The sequence below is a fragment of the Varanus komodoensis genome, unplaced genomic scaffold, assembly GCF_004798865.1.
Source record: "Varanus komodoensis strain SLA01 unplaced genomic scaffold, ASM479886v1 scaffold8, whole genome shotgun sequence".
Lineage (NCBI taxonomy): Eukaryota > Metazoa > Chordata > Lepidosauria > Squamata > Varanidae > Varanus > Varanus komodoensis.
Window position 1 is genome coordinate 1,331,403 of NW_025336481.1, and position 18,277 is coordinate 1,349,679.

The window sequence follows — 18,277 nt, forward strand, 5'->3', positions numbered from 1 at the left end:
ACCTCATTTTTCTAACCCTAACCCTACCTTGGAGCACACTCCTAACCCTAATATTCGGGTACAGTTCCATTGAAAATAATGTGATATTGAAAAAGCCTTCCTCGAGTAGCTTTTTCTGCACAGCTCATCATTTCTGCCCATTCTAAACACATTCCAACCATCCACACCATGCCAGGACACCTCCTTTTTGTAACCCTAACCCAGTGATGGTGAACCTTTTAGAGACCGAGTGCCCAAACTGCAACCCAAAACACACTTATGTATCGCAAAGTGGCAACACTGCAATAAAACCTGAAAACTGAGGTTTTTAGTTCAGAAGAAACAACTCGCAGCCAGTCCAAGCAAATTTATATGTATGTGTGTACTTGGCAATGCACTGACTGGCCATGCGAAAGCTCGAATGAGTCGCACCAAATGAGTCGCGGCACGTGACGTCATTGCCTGGCTCCACCACTCCTTTCCGAGCGTGCGCACGGCCCCTCTGTGCGCTGTTTTCTGATGCTCGGCTGCTGGGGCGATGCTGGGGCGACTTGGCTCGCGTGCCGACAGAGGGGGCTCTGCGTGCCCGCTGTGGCACATGTGCCATAGGTTCGCCACCACTGTGCTGGGGCTTCGTGTTCAGGCTTGCCTTTCTAGGATATGGCTGGGAATACCCAATTATCCACCCCCAGTGCCAGGAAGCCCTCTGTCCCACCTGCCTGCATTCCAGAAGGATCTCTGCTCCGTTCTCCTCCCACAATTTTCATCCCATCCTTTAGTGTGATGCCAAGCCTTTCCTCTCTTTGCATCAGTTGTGCAATAAAACCGGATTAATAGATCCGTCTCTCCGTGTGTTTCAAATATTGTTTTTGCCATTACATTAAAGGTCTCCAAGGGAGCGGCTTAGTGGGAAATACTGCCCTCATCAGTAAACGATCCCTCATTGATCCCTCAGGGAGCGCTCATCCAGCTGGTCAACGGGAGCCGAGGGCATGGAATGTGTTGCTGCATCGTTTCGGCCGTATGCTTGTGGAAGTGCGACTGAAGGCCAGAATTGTGCCAGCAGCCCATGTCCTTCCCGGTCTTAATCCCTGTGCAGCATGTGCTGTGTGCCCATTCAGAGACGGCCCTCGCCTTGTCCGGATCCGCTCAGGAGCCCCCGCAGCCTTGATAGTCAGAAATGCCCCTGTGAAAGGTGTTCAATTATTCATCCCGGCTAATTGCTGTGTGGCGCCTGAAACGCACATGAATGCTCTTGCCATTAATCGGCCCATCAGCCTGAGAGCGGCTGGATGAGGCTATCCGTCTCGACTCGGCAGTTCGGCTTCTGCTCCTCCTTTCACGATCAACCATCTTGTAGCCGCTGAGCTTGAACCGGCTCCTGTGCAAATGGATGGAAGCGGTGCTTGCAAAGGCAGCTCTGCAAGGGCTCCCACAACTCTTCCTGGCGGCCCCCGCCGTCCTTTACAGCTGGACACGCGGCTGTGCCCTGTGGAACCGCAGCGGGAGCGGGAGCCGTTCCGACGGGGCCCTGGAAGCAGCCAGTCTCCAGAGGAGGCCCCTGGCCGTCTGGACCAGGGGTGTGGAACCCCGAGGCCAGGATGCAGATCTGTCGCTCAAGGGAGAGAATCGTTTCTTCGAATGCTGCACCTGGCTTGCTTGGATGCCATCCTTTAATTAAGCCTTTGCCACTTCCCTTTGAGGAGGGCTTTCTCTGCGGTGGCGCCCAACCTATGGAATTCACTCCCCAAAGAGGTCCGCCTGGCACCGTCGTTACTGGTTTTTCGGTGCCAGGTAAAGACCTTTTTATTTAAACATCATTTTAATTGTTAAAATATATGATCTGGCCAGGGCAACTTCTTCTTCCTTCTCTTTTCTCCTCCTATATTATTTATTTACTTATTTTATACTGATAATTTTAATTTTATATTATTATGTTTGTAACTCAATGTATTTTTTGTATTTTTGTATTTAATGGTAATTTATTATGTGCTATTGTATTTCAATGTATTTTATTGTGTTGTAAGCCGCCCCAAGGCTTCGGCAAGGGGCAGCATAGAAATGTTATAATAATAATAATAATAATAATAATAATAATAATAATAATTGCCCTGAGCACCATCTTTTTTCACAGAAAGGTGGGGTGGGAGTAGCTAACGGCACAGCCCCACACGGGTCCCCAGTCGCAGCAGCGGCTGACACACAGAGGGCATTCCGGGGATCTGCTACCTGAACACACACAGAATCGTGGCCTCCATCATGTTCCCCAGGGATCCCCATCTGGCCTTCTGGGATTCCCAAGATGGCAGCCCTTCTTTCATCTGCCCTGCAATCATTTGAAAATGTCCCACCTTTTGTAGATTTTCCTCCCTTTCAAAAAAAGTAGCCGAGCCTCTTCTAAAGCTTATTCTGTGAAAGTAAGAGCTTTCTTATCCCTTGTGGCCCTGCCCGTTTGGCCTTTCATCCCGCCCCCTTGTTCTTAGCCCCACCCACACAGAGAGGCAGCCCCCAGGGGCTCTTCAAAATGGAATTCACCTGGGCCAGACAGGCAAGCAGGTGCTCTTCATGGACTCAGGTTCCCCAACACTTAAGTAGATTTACTGGGGATTCAGCTGTGATCCCTTATCATTCTGCTCAGATTTCTTGTCAGTTGTTTAGCTGAAATGAGCAACCAAGGAAAGAGCATCTTTCCACCAAGGTGCACACCGATTCTTAGCTGGCGCATGTGCCCCTGCACTCAGGTGGGGCACTGATAACGACTCATCACCTTTGGTCTCTAGCCACTTTGTCTTGGTCACATGCCCACCTCAGCCCAAACAATCAGGGAGCCGACCTTGCTGGGCACGCTCCCCTACATCACCCACCAGACAGAGCCCCGTTTCATGGAGCAACTCAACACACCACAGGATCTAGCAGGATCCAAACCAAGGGCCAGAAAACGGTCACTTACAGGTTGGCAGGGCGCTCTGCAAGGGTGAGGTTGGTTGTTGAGTTATTCCTGTCCTAAGTCAGCGGCGTCCCACTGGAAGGAATAGCACAGGAAGCCACGACATGACAGCAAAAGTCAGGGAGTCCTGCTTTCTGAGCGGCCAGCCCCAGTTCTTGGGGCCTCCAGAGTGCTTTTTCAGAGAGTTGCCAGAGCAGGCCCGTTGCTCAGGCATGTGCGTAGCTAGTCAGGAAACACTGCTTCCGTCATACACCTGGCAGCGCAAAGGCCACAGGACCCCTAGAAGCAGGACCCACAATACTAATCAGACGGCAGAGACACGTGCTAAACACATCGATGTGCAGGATGCGCAATCTGTGGCTGGTGGGCCCTTGGCCACTTTGCGGCCGAGTGCCGCCGACTTTGACGCAGCCGTGGCAAAACAAACAACCCGCAGCGGTTTTTCTTTAAAACGAGAAGTGCCGCCCCGCCTCTCGTTGGCAAAAAGAGCTGTCTTCCCAGAAAGCTCCCGGGAGCACGCATCTGTTTTCCTACAGGGCAGGTTTTAAGGGGAAATGGCTGGGTTTTTGGTGCTGCTATATTGGTGAAAAATTGGTGGGGAGGATGGCGCCCCCTGGTGGTCTCAGGGGGTGCAGCATTTTGGCAGGGAGGCGGCTGCCCTCTGGCGGAACTGACCATGCCTGCCCTTGAGCCGCGGACGGCCCTCCTCGTGGGTCACACGTGAGGTCGTGATCCTGTTGCTCCCGTGGTGCAGCGAGAGCCGCCTGGGCTAGTGGTTAGGGCGCGGGACTGAGGGGCGGGAGACCCACGTTCTGATCCCAACTCAGCCAAGAACTCAGCGGATGACTTGGCCAGTCGCCGACTCTCAGGCTGAACTACCTCAAAGGGTTGTTGTGCGACTCAAAAGAAGGAGAAAGCGGTTCATGCCTGGTGCCTTGCAGGAGGACGAAGCTGGAATATCAATGTCACACTAATGCAGTGACTCCAGGCACCATCTGGGCCATTCGGTAGACACGTTTAAATCTGTCTGAAACCGCGGGAGGGGCTCGGGTAGGTCACGCAGTCCAGGCGGAGGTTCAGAGCAGAGAACCCGGAGCGAGGAGGCTGCAGCGGAAGGTCCGCCCAGCCTCTGCCGGGCCCCTCCAGCAAGGGCGAGAGACGCAGCGCGGGGGGAGGTCTCCCTCCCCGCACTGAACGGCCCTTACCATTTTCTTCCAAGGAGGATTTTCGGTACGTGGCCAGAAATGCAGCAGGAACACTAACTTGGGAAACCGAGCAGCGGGGCCGGCGAGGCCCGCGAACCTCAGGCAGGGGCAGCCCCCTCCCTGCCCCCCGAGGATCGTCCCCTCAGACGGAGGTCCTCGCGTGCCCCTGTCCCTGGCGCAGCGCCTCATGGCCATTCCGCCATTCGGAAGGGACAGCAGGCGGCAAGGGGCTTGTGCATCCAGAATGGCAAGAAGTCCGACAGATGCGCTGCGCCCCCGGCTGGGGAACCTCCCATGGACCCCCGGCCCTTGCAAAGCAGCCCAAAGCTCCGGCCCGTCTTCCGCTTGACGCGGCTGCAGCCCGAGAAGAATCGCGCGCAAGCTCCCGCTCCCGGGCTCCTCGCCCGCGGTGCTCGCCGCTGCGCCACGGGCGCTTTGCGGGCCCGTCCCACCGCCGGGACGTCCACGCCCCGCAAGGCGCCGAGAGCGAGGGGCCCCAATCCAGCTCTGCCCGGCAGCCGCCTCCGGGCTCCCAGAGAGCCGGCACCGCGACCTGCCCGAGCGAGCCCGCCGGCGCTCGCCGGGAGCATCACCTCCCGCCGGCGCCCCGGACCCGAGCAAGGGGAAGGGAGAAGCGAAAGCGAAAGCGCCCACGTCTCTTTCGGTTTCGCCGGTCGCGGCTCGACCCGCCGCCCAGGCAGTGGCGAGCAGCTTTCTGGGGAGGTGGCCACGGCCCGGAGGTGCCCACGCCAGTGCAGGGCGGGCGCAGCAGGCAGCGAGTGCCGGGGCTGTCCACGTCCCCGCCCCGCGTGGGTCCGCGAGCGCCGAGCGGCGCCGAGAGAGGAAGGAGACCGCACTCCCGGCCCGGGCAGCGGCAGTCCCGCCGCTCGGTGGGCGCTCCCCTTCAGGCGCGGAGGCGAGCGGAGAGCCCGCTCGGCGCGCAGTGGCGTCTCCCGCTGGCCCGGGCGCAGGCAGCGCCTTCGCGGACGCGCGCGAGGGTGCGCGGGGCGGGAGCCCCTCCACCCGCGGCTCCGGCACATGGCTGAAGCGGGCCCCCCCATGCGGCTGAAGGAATGGCTCATCGCCCAGGTGGAGAGCGGCGGGTACCCGGGTCTGTGCTGGGAGGACCGCGAGAAGAAGGAGTTCCGTATCCCCTGGAAACACGCCGCCAAGCAACACTACCGGCAGCAGGAGGACGCGGCGCTCTTCAAGGTACGCGCGCCGGGACCCCCCTCCCATCGTTACCTCCTGCGAGCCCTAGGCGTGTGGGGCGCTGGGAGCTCCCTTCCGCGGAGTCTCCAGTTAGGGCGACCTTGGCAGTGGCGCACGTGGTGTCGCGCTTTCTCCTTAGCTTTTTTGGGGGGTCCTGCACAAGTGGGCACGTTCGCAAGTTCACCTGTCCACGGAGCAGATTTGCAGAGGCAAATTGCTCTGCTGTCAACACTTCGTCGGTGTCCTCCTTCTCTTCCTCGAAGTGGGGTTTTGGAGGGAAGGGAATGGACGTGTTCTTTTGAAAAGCAGGCGGTAGGACTCTGAGGAAACAGTTGGTGGAGAAGGTGGAACTGGCAAGGAAGTTTTGAGAAGGAGCTGAGCAGTGGACGAGAGGACTTGCGATATTGTGCTCCTGAGCAATTTCACCAATATTTACTCATGAGCAAACTTCAAGTTCTCCCCTCCAAAAAGACAGAAAGCAGTTTGCACAGGCGGCTGTCATTAAAGGGGAAAGCACTCTGGCTCCATGCCGCTGGCGCCTCACCTTGCTGAGAACGCGTTGCTGTCAAGGGCATCGGGGGAAATGGAACACAAGATTCCGTGGGGCTGGGCTGGAGAAATCCCGCCAGGTTCCCCTTCTGCATGGAGTTCTCGTTTGTCCCTCCTTGCAAGCTCCCTGTGGCCGACTGCGCTCGCCGTGCCTGCGGCTTGGGCTTTCTCAGTGCCCCTGGTGCATGTGGCTGGAGACTGCCAGGGCACGTGCCACCGGGGGGGGGGGGCCTCTGGAGAGCCTCTGGAGCTTCCAGCGCACCGTCAGAGTCGGATCGAGTTGACTCTCCCGTGTCCTTGCAGGCCTGGGCCATTTACAAAGGCAAATACCACGAGGGGGTGGACAAGGCTGACCCCTCCGTCTGGAAGACTCGCCTGCGGTGTGCCTTGAACAAAAGCATCGACTTCAAGGAGGTCCCCGACCGGAGCCACCTGGACATTTCGGAGCCCTACAAAGTGTACCAGATCGTCACAGATGTGTCCCAAGAAACGGGTCCGTCTGGCCACTTGAGGTCCCGGGCGGGTGTGGGTGCAGCACTCGCTTTGTCGCTGTGAAAAGCCACCCCCCTTCCCCGACCCCTCCCAGGGAGATGTGTGCAGAATGGCGAGGGCTGCAGTGCAGAGAGGGGCACTACTTGGCACACAGAAGGTCCCACTGCCACCTCCAGCAACATCCTGAGCAGAGTCGGAAAAGTCTGGCGGGACACTTTCAGGGCTGGCAAGGCCGGTTGGGCAGACCCAGGCTCTGACGGGGTGGAAGGCAGCTTCCTGCCTCCCCCCTCCAGGGAAAAGGGATCTAGGAGCTCACAAAAGCCCCCTTGCCTGCCAGAGACCCCATGGCCACGCAGAGGCTAGGCGGATCAAAGCCTGCTTCATATAAAGCACCTCCAGGTGCTCTCAGAAGAGCCAGCGCAGGGCGGCAGAGCCCCGGTCTGCTTCCTGCAGCCTCAGTTCCAGCCCTCGCTGTCCCCCCGTTGTCAGGAGCAAGTAGTGAGCCCCCTTTTCGCTCCCCTAAGAGCTGTTGCCAGCCAGAGTTGGCAGGGATGGCCAGATCGACCTGGTGGAAGGTGGCTTCCTGGACAGAGGAGCTTGGAGCACCAGGAGACTAAAAGTGCCATCCTGTGCATGTGGGATGGGAGAAGCCCCACCGCCCCGGCGTTCCCAGCCGGCACGCTGGGAATTGTGAGCCTTTGTTCTGTCTAAACCCACAAAGGAGAGCAGCCTTGGTGTTCTTGTCCTTTGCAGTGTTCCAAGGTGCCCTTTTCACATTCTCCTGTGCTGCTGGGTGGCTTCTTACCATGTGGGGAAGCTTAAATGTCCGTGCTAAATAAAAGAAAGGCTGAAGGAGCACTTTGTTGTTCTGTCCCCAGATAAGGGCAAGGGCAAGAGGCCCCCCAGGGAGCCGAGGCAGCCCCCAGTGTCTGCGCAGCAAGAGTCTGGAGTGAACCGCCTGCCGAACCAGGTAAGGGCATTGCCAGGGGTGGCTGGGCAGCCCCACACCCGTGGGGCTCCGCGTCCTTGCAGCTTTTCTTGGGAGTTCTCCGTGGTGCTGAATGCCACCCCCAGAGGAAAGAGCCCACGAAGCTGAAAGGAGATGCTTCAGTGTGTGAGGACCTGCTCCCACCCCTGCCAGCCTGTCCTGTGTGTCGCTTGCCCATGTTGCACCCGCAGCCCAAGATACGTTTGGCCAGCTTAGTGGGGCCCAGGCGGCCCGTCGAAGGGGGCTCCAAGCTGGGTGGGAGCAGCACCCGCAGTCGCGCAGCATCCGCCCCAGACGCGAGAGGACCTCGCCTTGGTCGCTACTGCTCATGGCCTCCTGCAATGCGCTTTGGGTGGGGCTGCCCTTGGGAGGCTTTTGGGAACTGTACCTAGTCGAAGAGGATGCTGCTGGGGTACGGTGGGAACGAGGGAATGAGGGCATTGCGTCCATTGCTTTCCGGGCCCACTTGAAGGAGCTGTTTGAAAGCACTGAACAAAACACTGTCTTCCCCTTGCACCCTCCTGGACGCCTCAGCTCTCCGAGCAGCAAGGAGCAGGGCCTCTTCGGCGGTGGCCCCATCCTCTGGAAGGCCTTCCTCACTAAGCTTTGCAGAGAGATGCTGTGGCACTCGGGACCCCCATCGCAACGAGCAAGGGCCGACTGCCTGCGCCTCTGAGGACGTGGACGGGATCTGCACGAGGTGGGGAGGGAAGGGGACTAGGACCTTCCGACTCCACACCTCCCTGCCCCCAAACCCCGCACTTCGGTAGCAGGTCGGCCAGCCAGGGGCTTTCGGGAGCTGAGCCTCCACCCTCCAAGTCCACAGAGTTCTCCCCGCCGATTGCAGCGCAAGCAGCCCGGCAGCTGCAGGCCTGTCCTCTCTTCAGCAGGAATGCTGCACTTTCACTTTCGCTCCCGCGAACCGCGAGTGGCGGTTCCTGTGATATTTAGGCACTTGTTCTCCGGCATAACCTTTGCATGCTTTGACAGTTCCTTCCGTTTCTTGTGGATTCTGCTTCATTGGGGGCATATTTTCACATTCAAAACCTCTTCAGGAGCAGGATGGAGGGCTTTTTCAGTAAATAAAAGGGGTATGTTCTTGCGGAGCTGCGGCTTCCTCCTTAAACTGCACAACTCCTTCAGCTGCTGTAAATCCTCGGGCAACTGGCTTCACAGCAATAGTTGGTATTTGCCGTTTACGGCATGTTCAAGTCTTCAATTTCTTTCAGTTTCTGGAGTTTGTGCAAGCTGCTGTAGCACCCTAGTCAAAGCGGAGGCATTTCATTTGCCCAGGGCCTCCTCCTGTTGTGACTAGCCTTCTGGGCAGCCAGACCAGCAGTGGGTGGAGCAAAGCAAAAGGTGGGCGGGGCCAAGGCTGTGGTGGGCCGGTTCTCCCTTGCGCACACGGCAGTTCCCGTGCATAACACACACGTGCTCACAGAGGTCAAGCGACTGGGCTTGAAAAAGCCTCTAACGGGAGAGCTGTTTTCGTGTGGGATGCAGATTGGAGGGGCAATGAGAGAGAAGGGTTAATGTGGCAGCCCACCCACCCAGCCCCACGGCCTCTGCGCGGCAGGCTGGCTTGGAGAAGGACCCCACTGGCTGAAAAGGGCGGTTTCTCAAGCCAAAGCACAAGGCAGGGGGGCCGGGGGAGCCGTGGTCCTGTGGACGCCTCGTTCGGCCAGGGGCTGCGCCTGCGGCACCTCCAAGGTCAGGCACTCGCGGTGGGGATCCCCTGATCTTGGAGGGGGGAAGAACCACCCTGCCGCCTTCTCCCACTCGGCCCACACACACGTGCTGGTCATCTGTCGGGGGAGCCACACCCCAATCCAGACGTGTTTGCGGAAAGACCACCAGCCTGTCGAAGCAGAGCTGAGCTGCCCTGTGAGGAGGCGCCAACCACCGTCTTTGCTCAACTTGGCAGCCGTCCAGCCCTGCAGTGCAAGGAACTGGAAGTGGCATGCCAGGGAGGTGGCCCGTCCCTTCCAAGTTTGCTGGTGTCCTGAACCAGCCACCCCGGAATCCTCTGCTGCACCTTGAGCCTGGAAGGGGGACTGGGTAGGGTCCAGAGCAGTGCAAGCACCCACGGCCACCCAGGGCTGCTACGGAAACTTGAGCCAGCCTTCCCAGTACCCCCAAAGGAGCTGTCCGGAGTGTCTTCTTTTTTCCATTCATACCCCACCTTTTTTTCCTCTTGCGAGTTTATTTATAACAGCTCAGTGGGTTTGTGGAAACAGCCATGCTTGCAATTGTGCCGCATGCCATGAGAAAAGGAGCAGCGGAAAGTTTTCTGCTGAGAGGATGACTGAGCTGTCTGCAGCGATGGGAAGGGTCGCAGCGCAAAGGTCAGGATGCGGTTAAGAGCTGCCACTTCTGTGCTTCGGCTCGCGCACAGATCTCATGAGTCGGTCGAAAGGCTCCGAGCCTCACACCAGCCTTTGCTTATTAGCTGCAGCGCCTGCTAATCTGCTAGAATCGTCCATCGGGAAAACTGAGTCAGCACGAAGGGCACCCCGCTTCATTGGGCGGCAAAAGCTGAGAGACCGAGCCAGGCCTGCTGAGCCGGGCCTGCGCTTGCACTGGGCTACACCCAGCTGGGCCTGTCTGTGGGCTTCGGGAGTGTGTCCGTTGGACGTTTTCTGCTGCATGTTAGCAGGACAGTGCGGCTTCGTGGTGGCCTTTCTGGGGCCTCCTTTCTGCATATTGCTAGCCGTGTTAGCCATTCTGGGGGGAGGAAGGGAAATGAGTGCTTCCTGTGGCTGCTCACCTTGCTGGCCAGGTGCTCCCTCCGTCCCAGAGGCGGCCTGCCTGCGCATAACAGCTGCTGAGGAGCCGAGGCCTCGCCCCCGTCCTGCTGAGGGCTCCCGGGGGCAGCTGGTGTGTGCGGGACTGGTGGACCTTGGCTCGGATCCGTCATGGATTTGCTTATGCCCTCTCATGCTTATGTTCTTAATGCTAATGCAAAGTAACATGCACATGTTCAGCGTCCTGGCGCCTTGTTCCTCCCTCCCCAGTTGCAGCTGTGTGTTGCCTTTCTCCTCAGGCCGGGTCATCCTCCGACGCAGGGCAGGGCCGCCCGGAAGAGCCCAGGGCAGCGTGCCTGGATACTCCAGGGTCACCCCAAGCCTTCCAGAACCCCAGCCTCTCCGATCACCTCGGTAAGGACACTGGCGGACTTCTCTGCAAAATGTTTGGGGCTGCCCTGGGGAGGGGGGCGCTGCAGCCCCATGACTGCCTCTCTCTGCCCCTGGATTTTCATGGTGAGTTTTCCTGGGAGGAGTCGCCAGGGACCAGTCCTGAACCCCAACTCCCTCGGGGGAGCCTTCGTGCAGCCCCTTCCTGCAGCTGTTTGGGCAGAACCCCTCCAGGGGTCCGGGGAATGGGCACGGAGGAACTGCCCCTGTGTCTCCCGGCCACAGCCCCGTGGACTGCTGGGCCTCGTGCCTGGCCTGCAACGAGGACGAGGAGAGCCGTCGAAATGCCCGGCTTTGCTGTGCTCCCTTCACGCAGGATACCAGGTGCAAGGCTATTTCTACAGCTGGAGCCCTGCACACTTCCGCTGCCACGCGAGTCCACGCTTCGCCAGTCCCGTCATCCCCAGCACGGACAATGAAACCACCAACTCAGGTAGAGCAGGGAGGGAGCTGCCGGGCACCCCGTGCGGGGCAGACATGGTGCGAGGCACCCCTGCTGCCTAGCCCAGCCCAGCCCGCTGGCCCCTTCTGCAGCGCTGGGGGAGGCAGGACCGCTGGGGGCACAGGCGGCCTTGGTGCAGCTTGCTGTGTGGAGGGAGAAGTGCCCCCCCCGGAGGATAATTTGGGCCGGACCCCCTCCAGCCACGGCTAGGCACGTGGCCCGCCATCCCTCTGGGGAAACGGACTGAAGTTGGTGGCAGCCGTCAGACTTTTCCCACAGGGACTCTGGAAATGTTCCTCAGCTGCGCCCCGTTCCCTTTTCCTGCGTCACAGCCCTTTCCTCACCCTCTTTTTCCAGACACGGGCCACACGGGCAGGGCCTGGTGCATTTTCTGGCTTTGGAGGGGTCCATGCACATTCTGCGCATGTTTAGAGCCGCTCTTGCCAGCCTGGCATCCCGCACAGCTGTGGGACTCTGGCTGCAACACCTTGCTTCTCCCCACTGAAGAATTGCTCCCCCTTGCTTCGCTGCCCCCGTAGCCTGATGAGGTGCCCTTGAGCACCCGAAAGCTTGCACAGTGCCGAGGCTTCCTGGTGGCTCCGAAGGAAGCCACTGCCTAAATGCGGGAGCAGGAGAAGGCAGCTGAACAGGACGAATTTGTGACTGGGAGCCAGGGGGTCGCCCTCGGGCACCATGTGCATTCAGGTGCAAATGGCCCGGGGGGGGGGGATTTGATTTAAATCCCTAGGCAGTAAGACTAAATCACGCTTTTCCACAGATTTAAATCACGCTTTTCTACAGAATTTGCGCACATGCCCTTCCTTGCCATAGGTAGAAGAACTTCTTTAAAATATTCCCAGAGTTGGTCTCTTTGACGCTGCCAAACTGCTGCCGTTACAGGTTTTCCTCTCCAGCAAAACGATAACATGACACGTCTCAGGCCATACACAGAAAGATTCTTAGATTGTGGCTTCTTCTGCTCAAAGGTTTCACTTCCTTTTCCCTGCTTCCTTCTCCCTCCTCACACTTGGCTTCTTGTGCAGATCTATTCCACTCTCAACTATCTACCTGTATCCACGGGATTTTTGAAACTTAGCCCTGAAGAGGCTGATTCTGCATAAACATATTTGCAAGGCAAGGCTGGGATTTGGGTCTTTTTCTCTGCTCTGTATGTTTATTTTATAACATTTTGGCTGTGAAGAAGAGGCATGTGATTTCTGCAGGCACAAATTCACAGTTTTGAGAACTGTGAAACCAAGCATCTGTGATAATATCTTCTAGACAGAAAAAATGCCCAATAATCTTACAGAAACCTCTGGAAGAGCATGACATTGTGACTGGATTAATGGAATTTATTTACCAACAAATTTAAACGCAGCATGGATATATAGCCTCATGCTACATAATTGAAAAGTAACCCATATTTCATTATGAATAACCTTTGGACTATAATGCATCTTAAATAGGGAAGTATCTTTAGATAGCTTTGTCGTCCAAAAAGCATTTTTTTAAAAAAGTCCAATTGAAATAAAAAAATCATTTCTTTAAAAGAAATCTGATTTAATTTTGTTTAAATCTGTTTTTTGGAGGTTTTTTAAATTGCTTTTTATCCACCCTGCAAATGAGTGGCTTTCTGTTTTGGAGCTCACGTTTCCTCTCCGCCTTGTAGTGCAGTCCTGGGGCCAGTTACTCTTCATTTAATCTTTAAGTTTGCCCCTCACCCCCCGAGACTGGCCATGCCCCCCTAGCAGCCATTTCAAGCGAGACCCCAACCACTCTCCCCCTCCCCGGTGCCTGGTCACCATGTTGTGCGAGTGCCCACAGGATGTCTTCTGAATTCCAGAGGCCTCCACGGCGGCCAGGTGATCCATCGGGCACCCCTGCCAGAGCGCTCACCCGGGGAGTGGGGAGCGGACCCCGCGCCCTGACCCCCGCGCCCGCTTCTCCCTCCAGACTTCTGGCTACACATCCGGCTCTATTACTGCGACGTGCTGGTGAAAGAAGTGACCACACGCACCGCCGAGGGCTGCCGGATCACCTACCGCCCGGTGCCAGCCGACAACGAGCACCTGTACGGGCCCAGCGCCATGGAGCAGGTCCAGTTCCCCTGTCCCGGCACGCCGGCGGGGGACGGCCCGGCCGCCCGGGTGGCGGGGGTCCTGGAGCGGCTGCTGCCCCACCTGCACCGCGGCATCCTCCTCTGGGTGGCCCCCGAAGGGGTCTTCACGAAGCGCCAGTGCCAGGGCCGCGTCTACTGGAAGGGGCCCCTGGCCCCCCACGAGGACCGGCCCAACAAGCTGGAGCGCGAGCGGACCTACAAGCTGCTGGACACGCAGCAGTTCCTCCAGCGTGAGTACCTGCCTCGCCCCCGGACCCAGTCCCGCTCGGCCCTGCTCGCCTTGTGGCTGCGCACCACCCGCAGCGCATTCCAGGGCCCACGTTCATCCTGGGAATACGGGACACGGCAAGAGTGTCTCTGAGAACGTGCAGAGTACCCTCCCACCTACTGAGGCTGAACTGCCGCGTGTGCTTCAGTGGGGATATATGCCCCGAGCATCCCATTTTTTGCAGAGGGCTCTGGCAGGGGAGCTGATGGGAAAGAGGGCGGGTCTTCACCCCACCCCAGGTGGCACTTTCTGATGCTCCCCTGCTCTTACTCGGGAGACCAGCTTCCCCCAACACGCTCCGCAGCGATGATCTGGATTGCCCCTCCCAGCATTGCTGCCCACCGGCCATGGTGGCTGGGGCTGATGGGAGCGGAAGTCCAACATTCCTGGAAGCACGTGGGTCTCGCTTTCCAGGCCAGTGGCCCTTTTGCTGGCCTGCTTCCCCAGCTGCGGGGACTGGGGCCAGGGGCACCAGCGGGGGGCGGCCTCTTCGCCTGCCCTCTCCCCCAGGCGCCTGGGCAGCCGCAAGACATCGCTGGGGTCTCTTTCTGTGCCACCAGAATTACGGGGCTTCCTGAACCACGGCAAGCCCCCTCCCCAGTACCAGATCCACTTCTGCTTCGGAGAGGAGTACCCAGCAGCCCCGAACCAGAAGCTGCACAAGTTCGTCACCGCCTGCGTGAGTATCCCGGCAGCGGCCTGCACGGCACCGTGTCTCGAGCACAACCCTGAGCTGGAGCGGCAGGGGCCGGAGCTGGCACCCCGGTTTGGCTCCCCGCGGCTCAGCGGGGCGGGGGGCTGGCGGGCGCGCGAAGGATGCCGGGCTGGAGGGGATAGCGAGGCCCTCCTGCTTTGGCCCGGCTGCTTCCTTTCCTCTGCTGCCCCTCCCTTTCCCACTCACTGGCTCAAGGCCAGTGGGGCAGGGGGCAGAAAATGGGGGGTGGCAGGGAGGAGAGCCCATGGCCTTGGCCGCCCAGCCTCGGCCAGCACTTTCCATGAGGGCCAGTCACTCTGTGCCCTGATCGTGCTTTGGTGCCCCCCCTGCCCCACAGGGCTGGTTGGGCATGCCCCTTGTCTCCCGTCATCCCGCCTGAGACCATGTGGTCCTTAAACCAGCAGCCCCCCAGGTGCTCTCCCACTTTGCCCGCCCAGCCGCCAGCCCCCGAGACGGGCGGCCGCTTGAGACCACAGGGATGGGAGCGACCCTGAGGCAGCCTGAGACCAGAGGCCACGTGCAGCCTTGGCAAGCTCCGGAGAAGTCTCCGGAGGGCCGTGGCCAGGCCTGAGAGCAGGATGCGTGCCAGGGCCCTCTCATCTCTCACGGGAAAGCGGCCTCCGTCCTTCCGAGAGGCCCCTGGTGCGCCGACGGGCCAAGTCGCCTCGCTGATGCATCGCACGAAGGCGGAGTGACACCCGGGGGCACGGCTGGGCCCTGCGATGCCACTCAGCCCATGGGATGGTCGTCTGGCCTCCCACTGGGAAGCGGGTTCCCATGCCTGAGTGAGGGCCGCCGGGCCTGGAAAGCTGGATGCAGCAGAGACGGAAGGCCGCCTGGCCGCTCGGAGTGGCCCGTCCTCTCCGTGCCGCAGCGGGCTCTCGCCACATGCCTTGCCGTGACCGGCCAGCCATCTCTCCCCAGGTGGAGCCGGTGTTCGCCCGCGACCTCTGCCTGCACGCCCAGCGCCTGGGGCCCCAGTCGCTGCAGGGCCCTCAGCCCCTCGGCTCGGATGCTCCCAGGAATATCGTCCAGATCCTCAAGCAGCTGTGCTCCCCTTGATGCGGAAGGAGAGGGCCTGGCGGAGGACCGGCGGGGAGATGCAGGTGGAGAACTCATGGAGGAGGAAGGCTCGGGCCTTCAGCCCCGGCTGCCTTGGCTCTCCAGGGTGCATCTTCTGGCACTGGCTTTGCCCCCATCGTTACTGAAGTGCGGGTGTGGTCTGACCCAGCTGAAGGCTTCCGCAGAGCAGGGCTGAGGTCTCTGGCTGTACCATCTCAGGCTGCCGGGGGAGGCCCCCAGCAGCTCCTCCATGTGGCCGGCAGGCCTGCCGACAGCCAGGTGTCAAGCGAAGCATCCCCTAGCCTAGCTTTGTGCTTGCCGTGCAAGCCGGACTTCTTACCTGCAGGGACCTGGGGGAAGGACTGCCAGACCTCTGACTGGGGGGGACGCCGGCACCGTTGGCTCAACATTCCTTCGGAAGAGGGAACTTTGCTCCCTTGTCCCTGCCCGTCTCTCCTGTCCCGCTTGCCTCTGTCTTGATCGGTGGCTGTCGGAAATGCCGCAGCCCCAGCACAAACCCGCCACCGCCTTTCCTGAGCAGGAGAGCTCGCTTTGGGCAGGAGCACTGGCCTCCTTGGCAACCGCAGAATAGCCTGGGCTCTGCCCACCCCACGTGCTTTGGACGGACAGTTTCGCTCTCAGTCGCAGGCTCCAACCTGCTTGGCCCATGCTGAGCTCAAGGCAAAGGGCAGGGTCTGGCTTGGAACTCGCAATCGGCCGGCACCGGGCGACAGTTTCCGCCTGGAACCCAAGGGCCGCGGCTGCTCTCCGGTGTAGGCAATGCTGAGCTGGGGGCTCAAAGGGCTGCCTTGGAATAACTGGAATGTGCAATGGAACCGTTACAGCAGGTTAAGAAGGAGGTTTGGAGGGACGCAGCACGTGCATCCGAACTGGGTGTCACCGGGGGGGGGGGGGGGGCTTCATGTTCCCAGAATGGGCAACTTTTCACAAGTGAAAATAGGAACTCTTGGGCATCTCTTTCTCTTTCTCTCAGAAACACACACACGCAGGGAGAAATTGCTGAACATCTGTTTTAAGCCCCTTGGCTTCCAAACCACACTAATTTCCTTCTTTAAAACATGTGTTGCAATGGATCGGCCTGCACTTTCTGGCTGCAGATGTGCGACCACTGAGTACGCGGCAGGAGAGCGACCTCTTCTCCATCCTGTTTTTCTCGGCCCCGTCATTCCCAATGGGACAAACAGCTCTGAGGGAAATGCAGTCTGGGAAAGCAGCTTGGGAGAAAAGGGCTGCTGCACCGCTGTGCCGTGGAGACCCCCCCCCCGCAGTTTGTGGGCTACTGTTTGCCAATGGACACTCCCTGTGCACAGACCAGCCTGGTGACCTCCAGATGTGCTGCACCAACAATCCCATCATCTTCAAACAGCATGGGGCTGATGGGAGCTGCGGCCCACACTTCTGGAGCGCTCCAGCTTAGAGAAGGCAAGCAGGGAACTTTGGGCCGAGGTGCAGCCGTGCTGTTCGCCACTAGGGGGAGCAACGAGCCCACCTAGCGGCTGCTTCCCTGCTTCTCTTCTGGAGGTTCTGCGGTGCTTGCTTCCTCCTTCGGCTCTTTAACTTTGGAAGCCCCTCGGTGGCTTCAGCTCATCTCGGCCCATGGCAGGCTCTCCCATCAGCAGCCTGGACAGAGGAGTAGGGAGCTTAGACCCGCAGCCTCTGCAGCCTCTCTCGCTTCATCCGGAAAGGAAAGTGGCGGGATCCCGGCCATGAGCGAGCAGCATGGGCAAGACACACACGGTCCGTGCCTCGCAGTCTGGCTGGGGGCTCGCTGCTTTGGGCCTTCCAGAACAGAAACGCCCCTAGTAGTCTTGCAAGAGCGCAAATATAGCCATGCCGGGCGAGGGCAGGCTGGGGTACTGGCCATTCTGTCTTGAAGCCGCTGTGATGGCTGGGGATGACGGGAGTTGCCCAACCCCTCTGGAGGGCGCTGGGTTGGGGGAGGCCATGCTGGGGATGGGTGCTGGGGGAGGCTGGCTTTGGGCACATGCTTTGCGTGGAAAAGGCTGTGCTGAAACGGTCCAGCCCGAAACTCATTAGCTCGGATAATGCGCTGGGTTTGCTTGGATGGCTACCCGTGATGCACTCAGGGTTTGAAACTTTTGATCCCAGGATTTGTTTTGGGAATATTTGAGCAGGAAGTCACCTGGAAGTGCAAAGCTGCAGGATTGTGATTGCATAAGGTTAGATACTTTACTAAGGGCTTATATCTGCATTAGCTCTTCAGTCTCCTGAAACTGGCTACGCTTTGCTTGTCTTGCTGGAATCTGGATGCTGAACTTGGTTGCTGTAAGCTTTGGATTGTGTTTCATCCCCTACTGTCTTGAGCGAAGCTATTTTAATTTGTGTTTTTGCATACAAAATCTGTTGTATTTGCTTCCTGCTCGACATTTGAGAATGGATAGCTTTTGCTAGTGTTTGTTACTATAGAAGGGTATTTTTTCATGGTTGCAAAGCCCCTCAAAGAGATCAAAGTGGACTGCAGCATGGCCACATTTTTAAAAAGCCTCTTGATAATAGCAATGCTAAAAGAGTTTAAATGACTTTGAAAAATTAAAATCATTAATGGAAAAAAATGTGGGGGCTGACCCAGTAGGTCCAATGTTTTTGTTGATTGATGTTTTTAGTTAGGGTTATAATTTTGAATAAAACTTATTAAAAAAAGAAAAGAAAAATTAAAAGTTTCGACATGCACCAAACAATGTGACTGGAGTTATGGCTGACTTGTAAGTGCATTCGGTACAGACGCCGCTTCTGGCGTCATCTCCTGAGGTGGCTGCATGAAGAGGCCTGGACTCCTCCTTTGGCCTCCCCGGGGGCACAAAGCAGGGGCAGATTTGGGGGATGCCACGCAGAGGGCAGGAAACTCGGTTCTGCAGGCCCCAGTCCCAGGCGATGCCCACGTGAAGGCTGTTAGTGGACATGGCGCAGCACGGTCGGTTGATCAGCAGCTGGCTCTTGGCTTCGCCTTACTTTGAGCAAGCCTATTAAAATCAGTGGATCGTAAAGTGGATCATGAGCGAGTAAAAGCCCATTGGTGTCGTTGGGTCTACTCTCGAGTAGGACTAAGTTCGGCTCCACCCCGCA

At 58.5% G+C, this 18,277-nt stretch overlaps 1 protein-coding gene across 1 annotated transcript; it reads left to right on the forward strand.

Moving 5' to 3' along the window:
* Positions 1-5,156: 5,156 nt before the first annotated feature.
* LOC123036464 (interferon regulatory factor 4-like) lies at positions 5,157-16,071 on the forward strand. Its single transcript, XM_044455738.1, has 8 exons — positions 5,157-5,343; positions 6,196-6,385; positions 7,263-7,354; positions 10,416-10,530; positions 10,883-10,999; positions 12,962-13,357; positions 13,956-14,074; positions 15,035-16,071. The coding sequence occupies exons 1-8, from the start codon at positions 5,170-5,172 to the stop codon at positions 15,170-15,172; spliced, it is 1,341 nt and encodes a 446-aa protein (XP_044311673.1). The 5' UTR covers positions 5,157-5,169; the 3' UTR covers positions 15,173-16,071.
* The last annotated feature ends 2,206 nt before the right edge of the window (positions 16,072-18,277 follow it).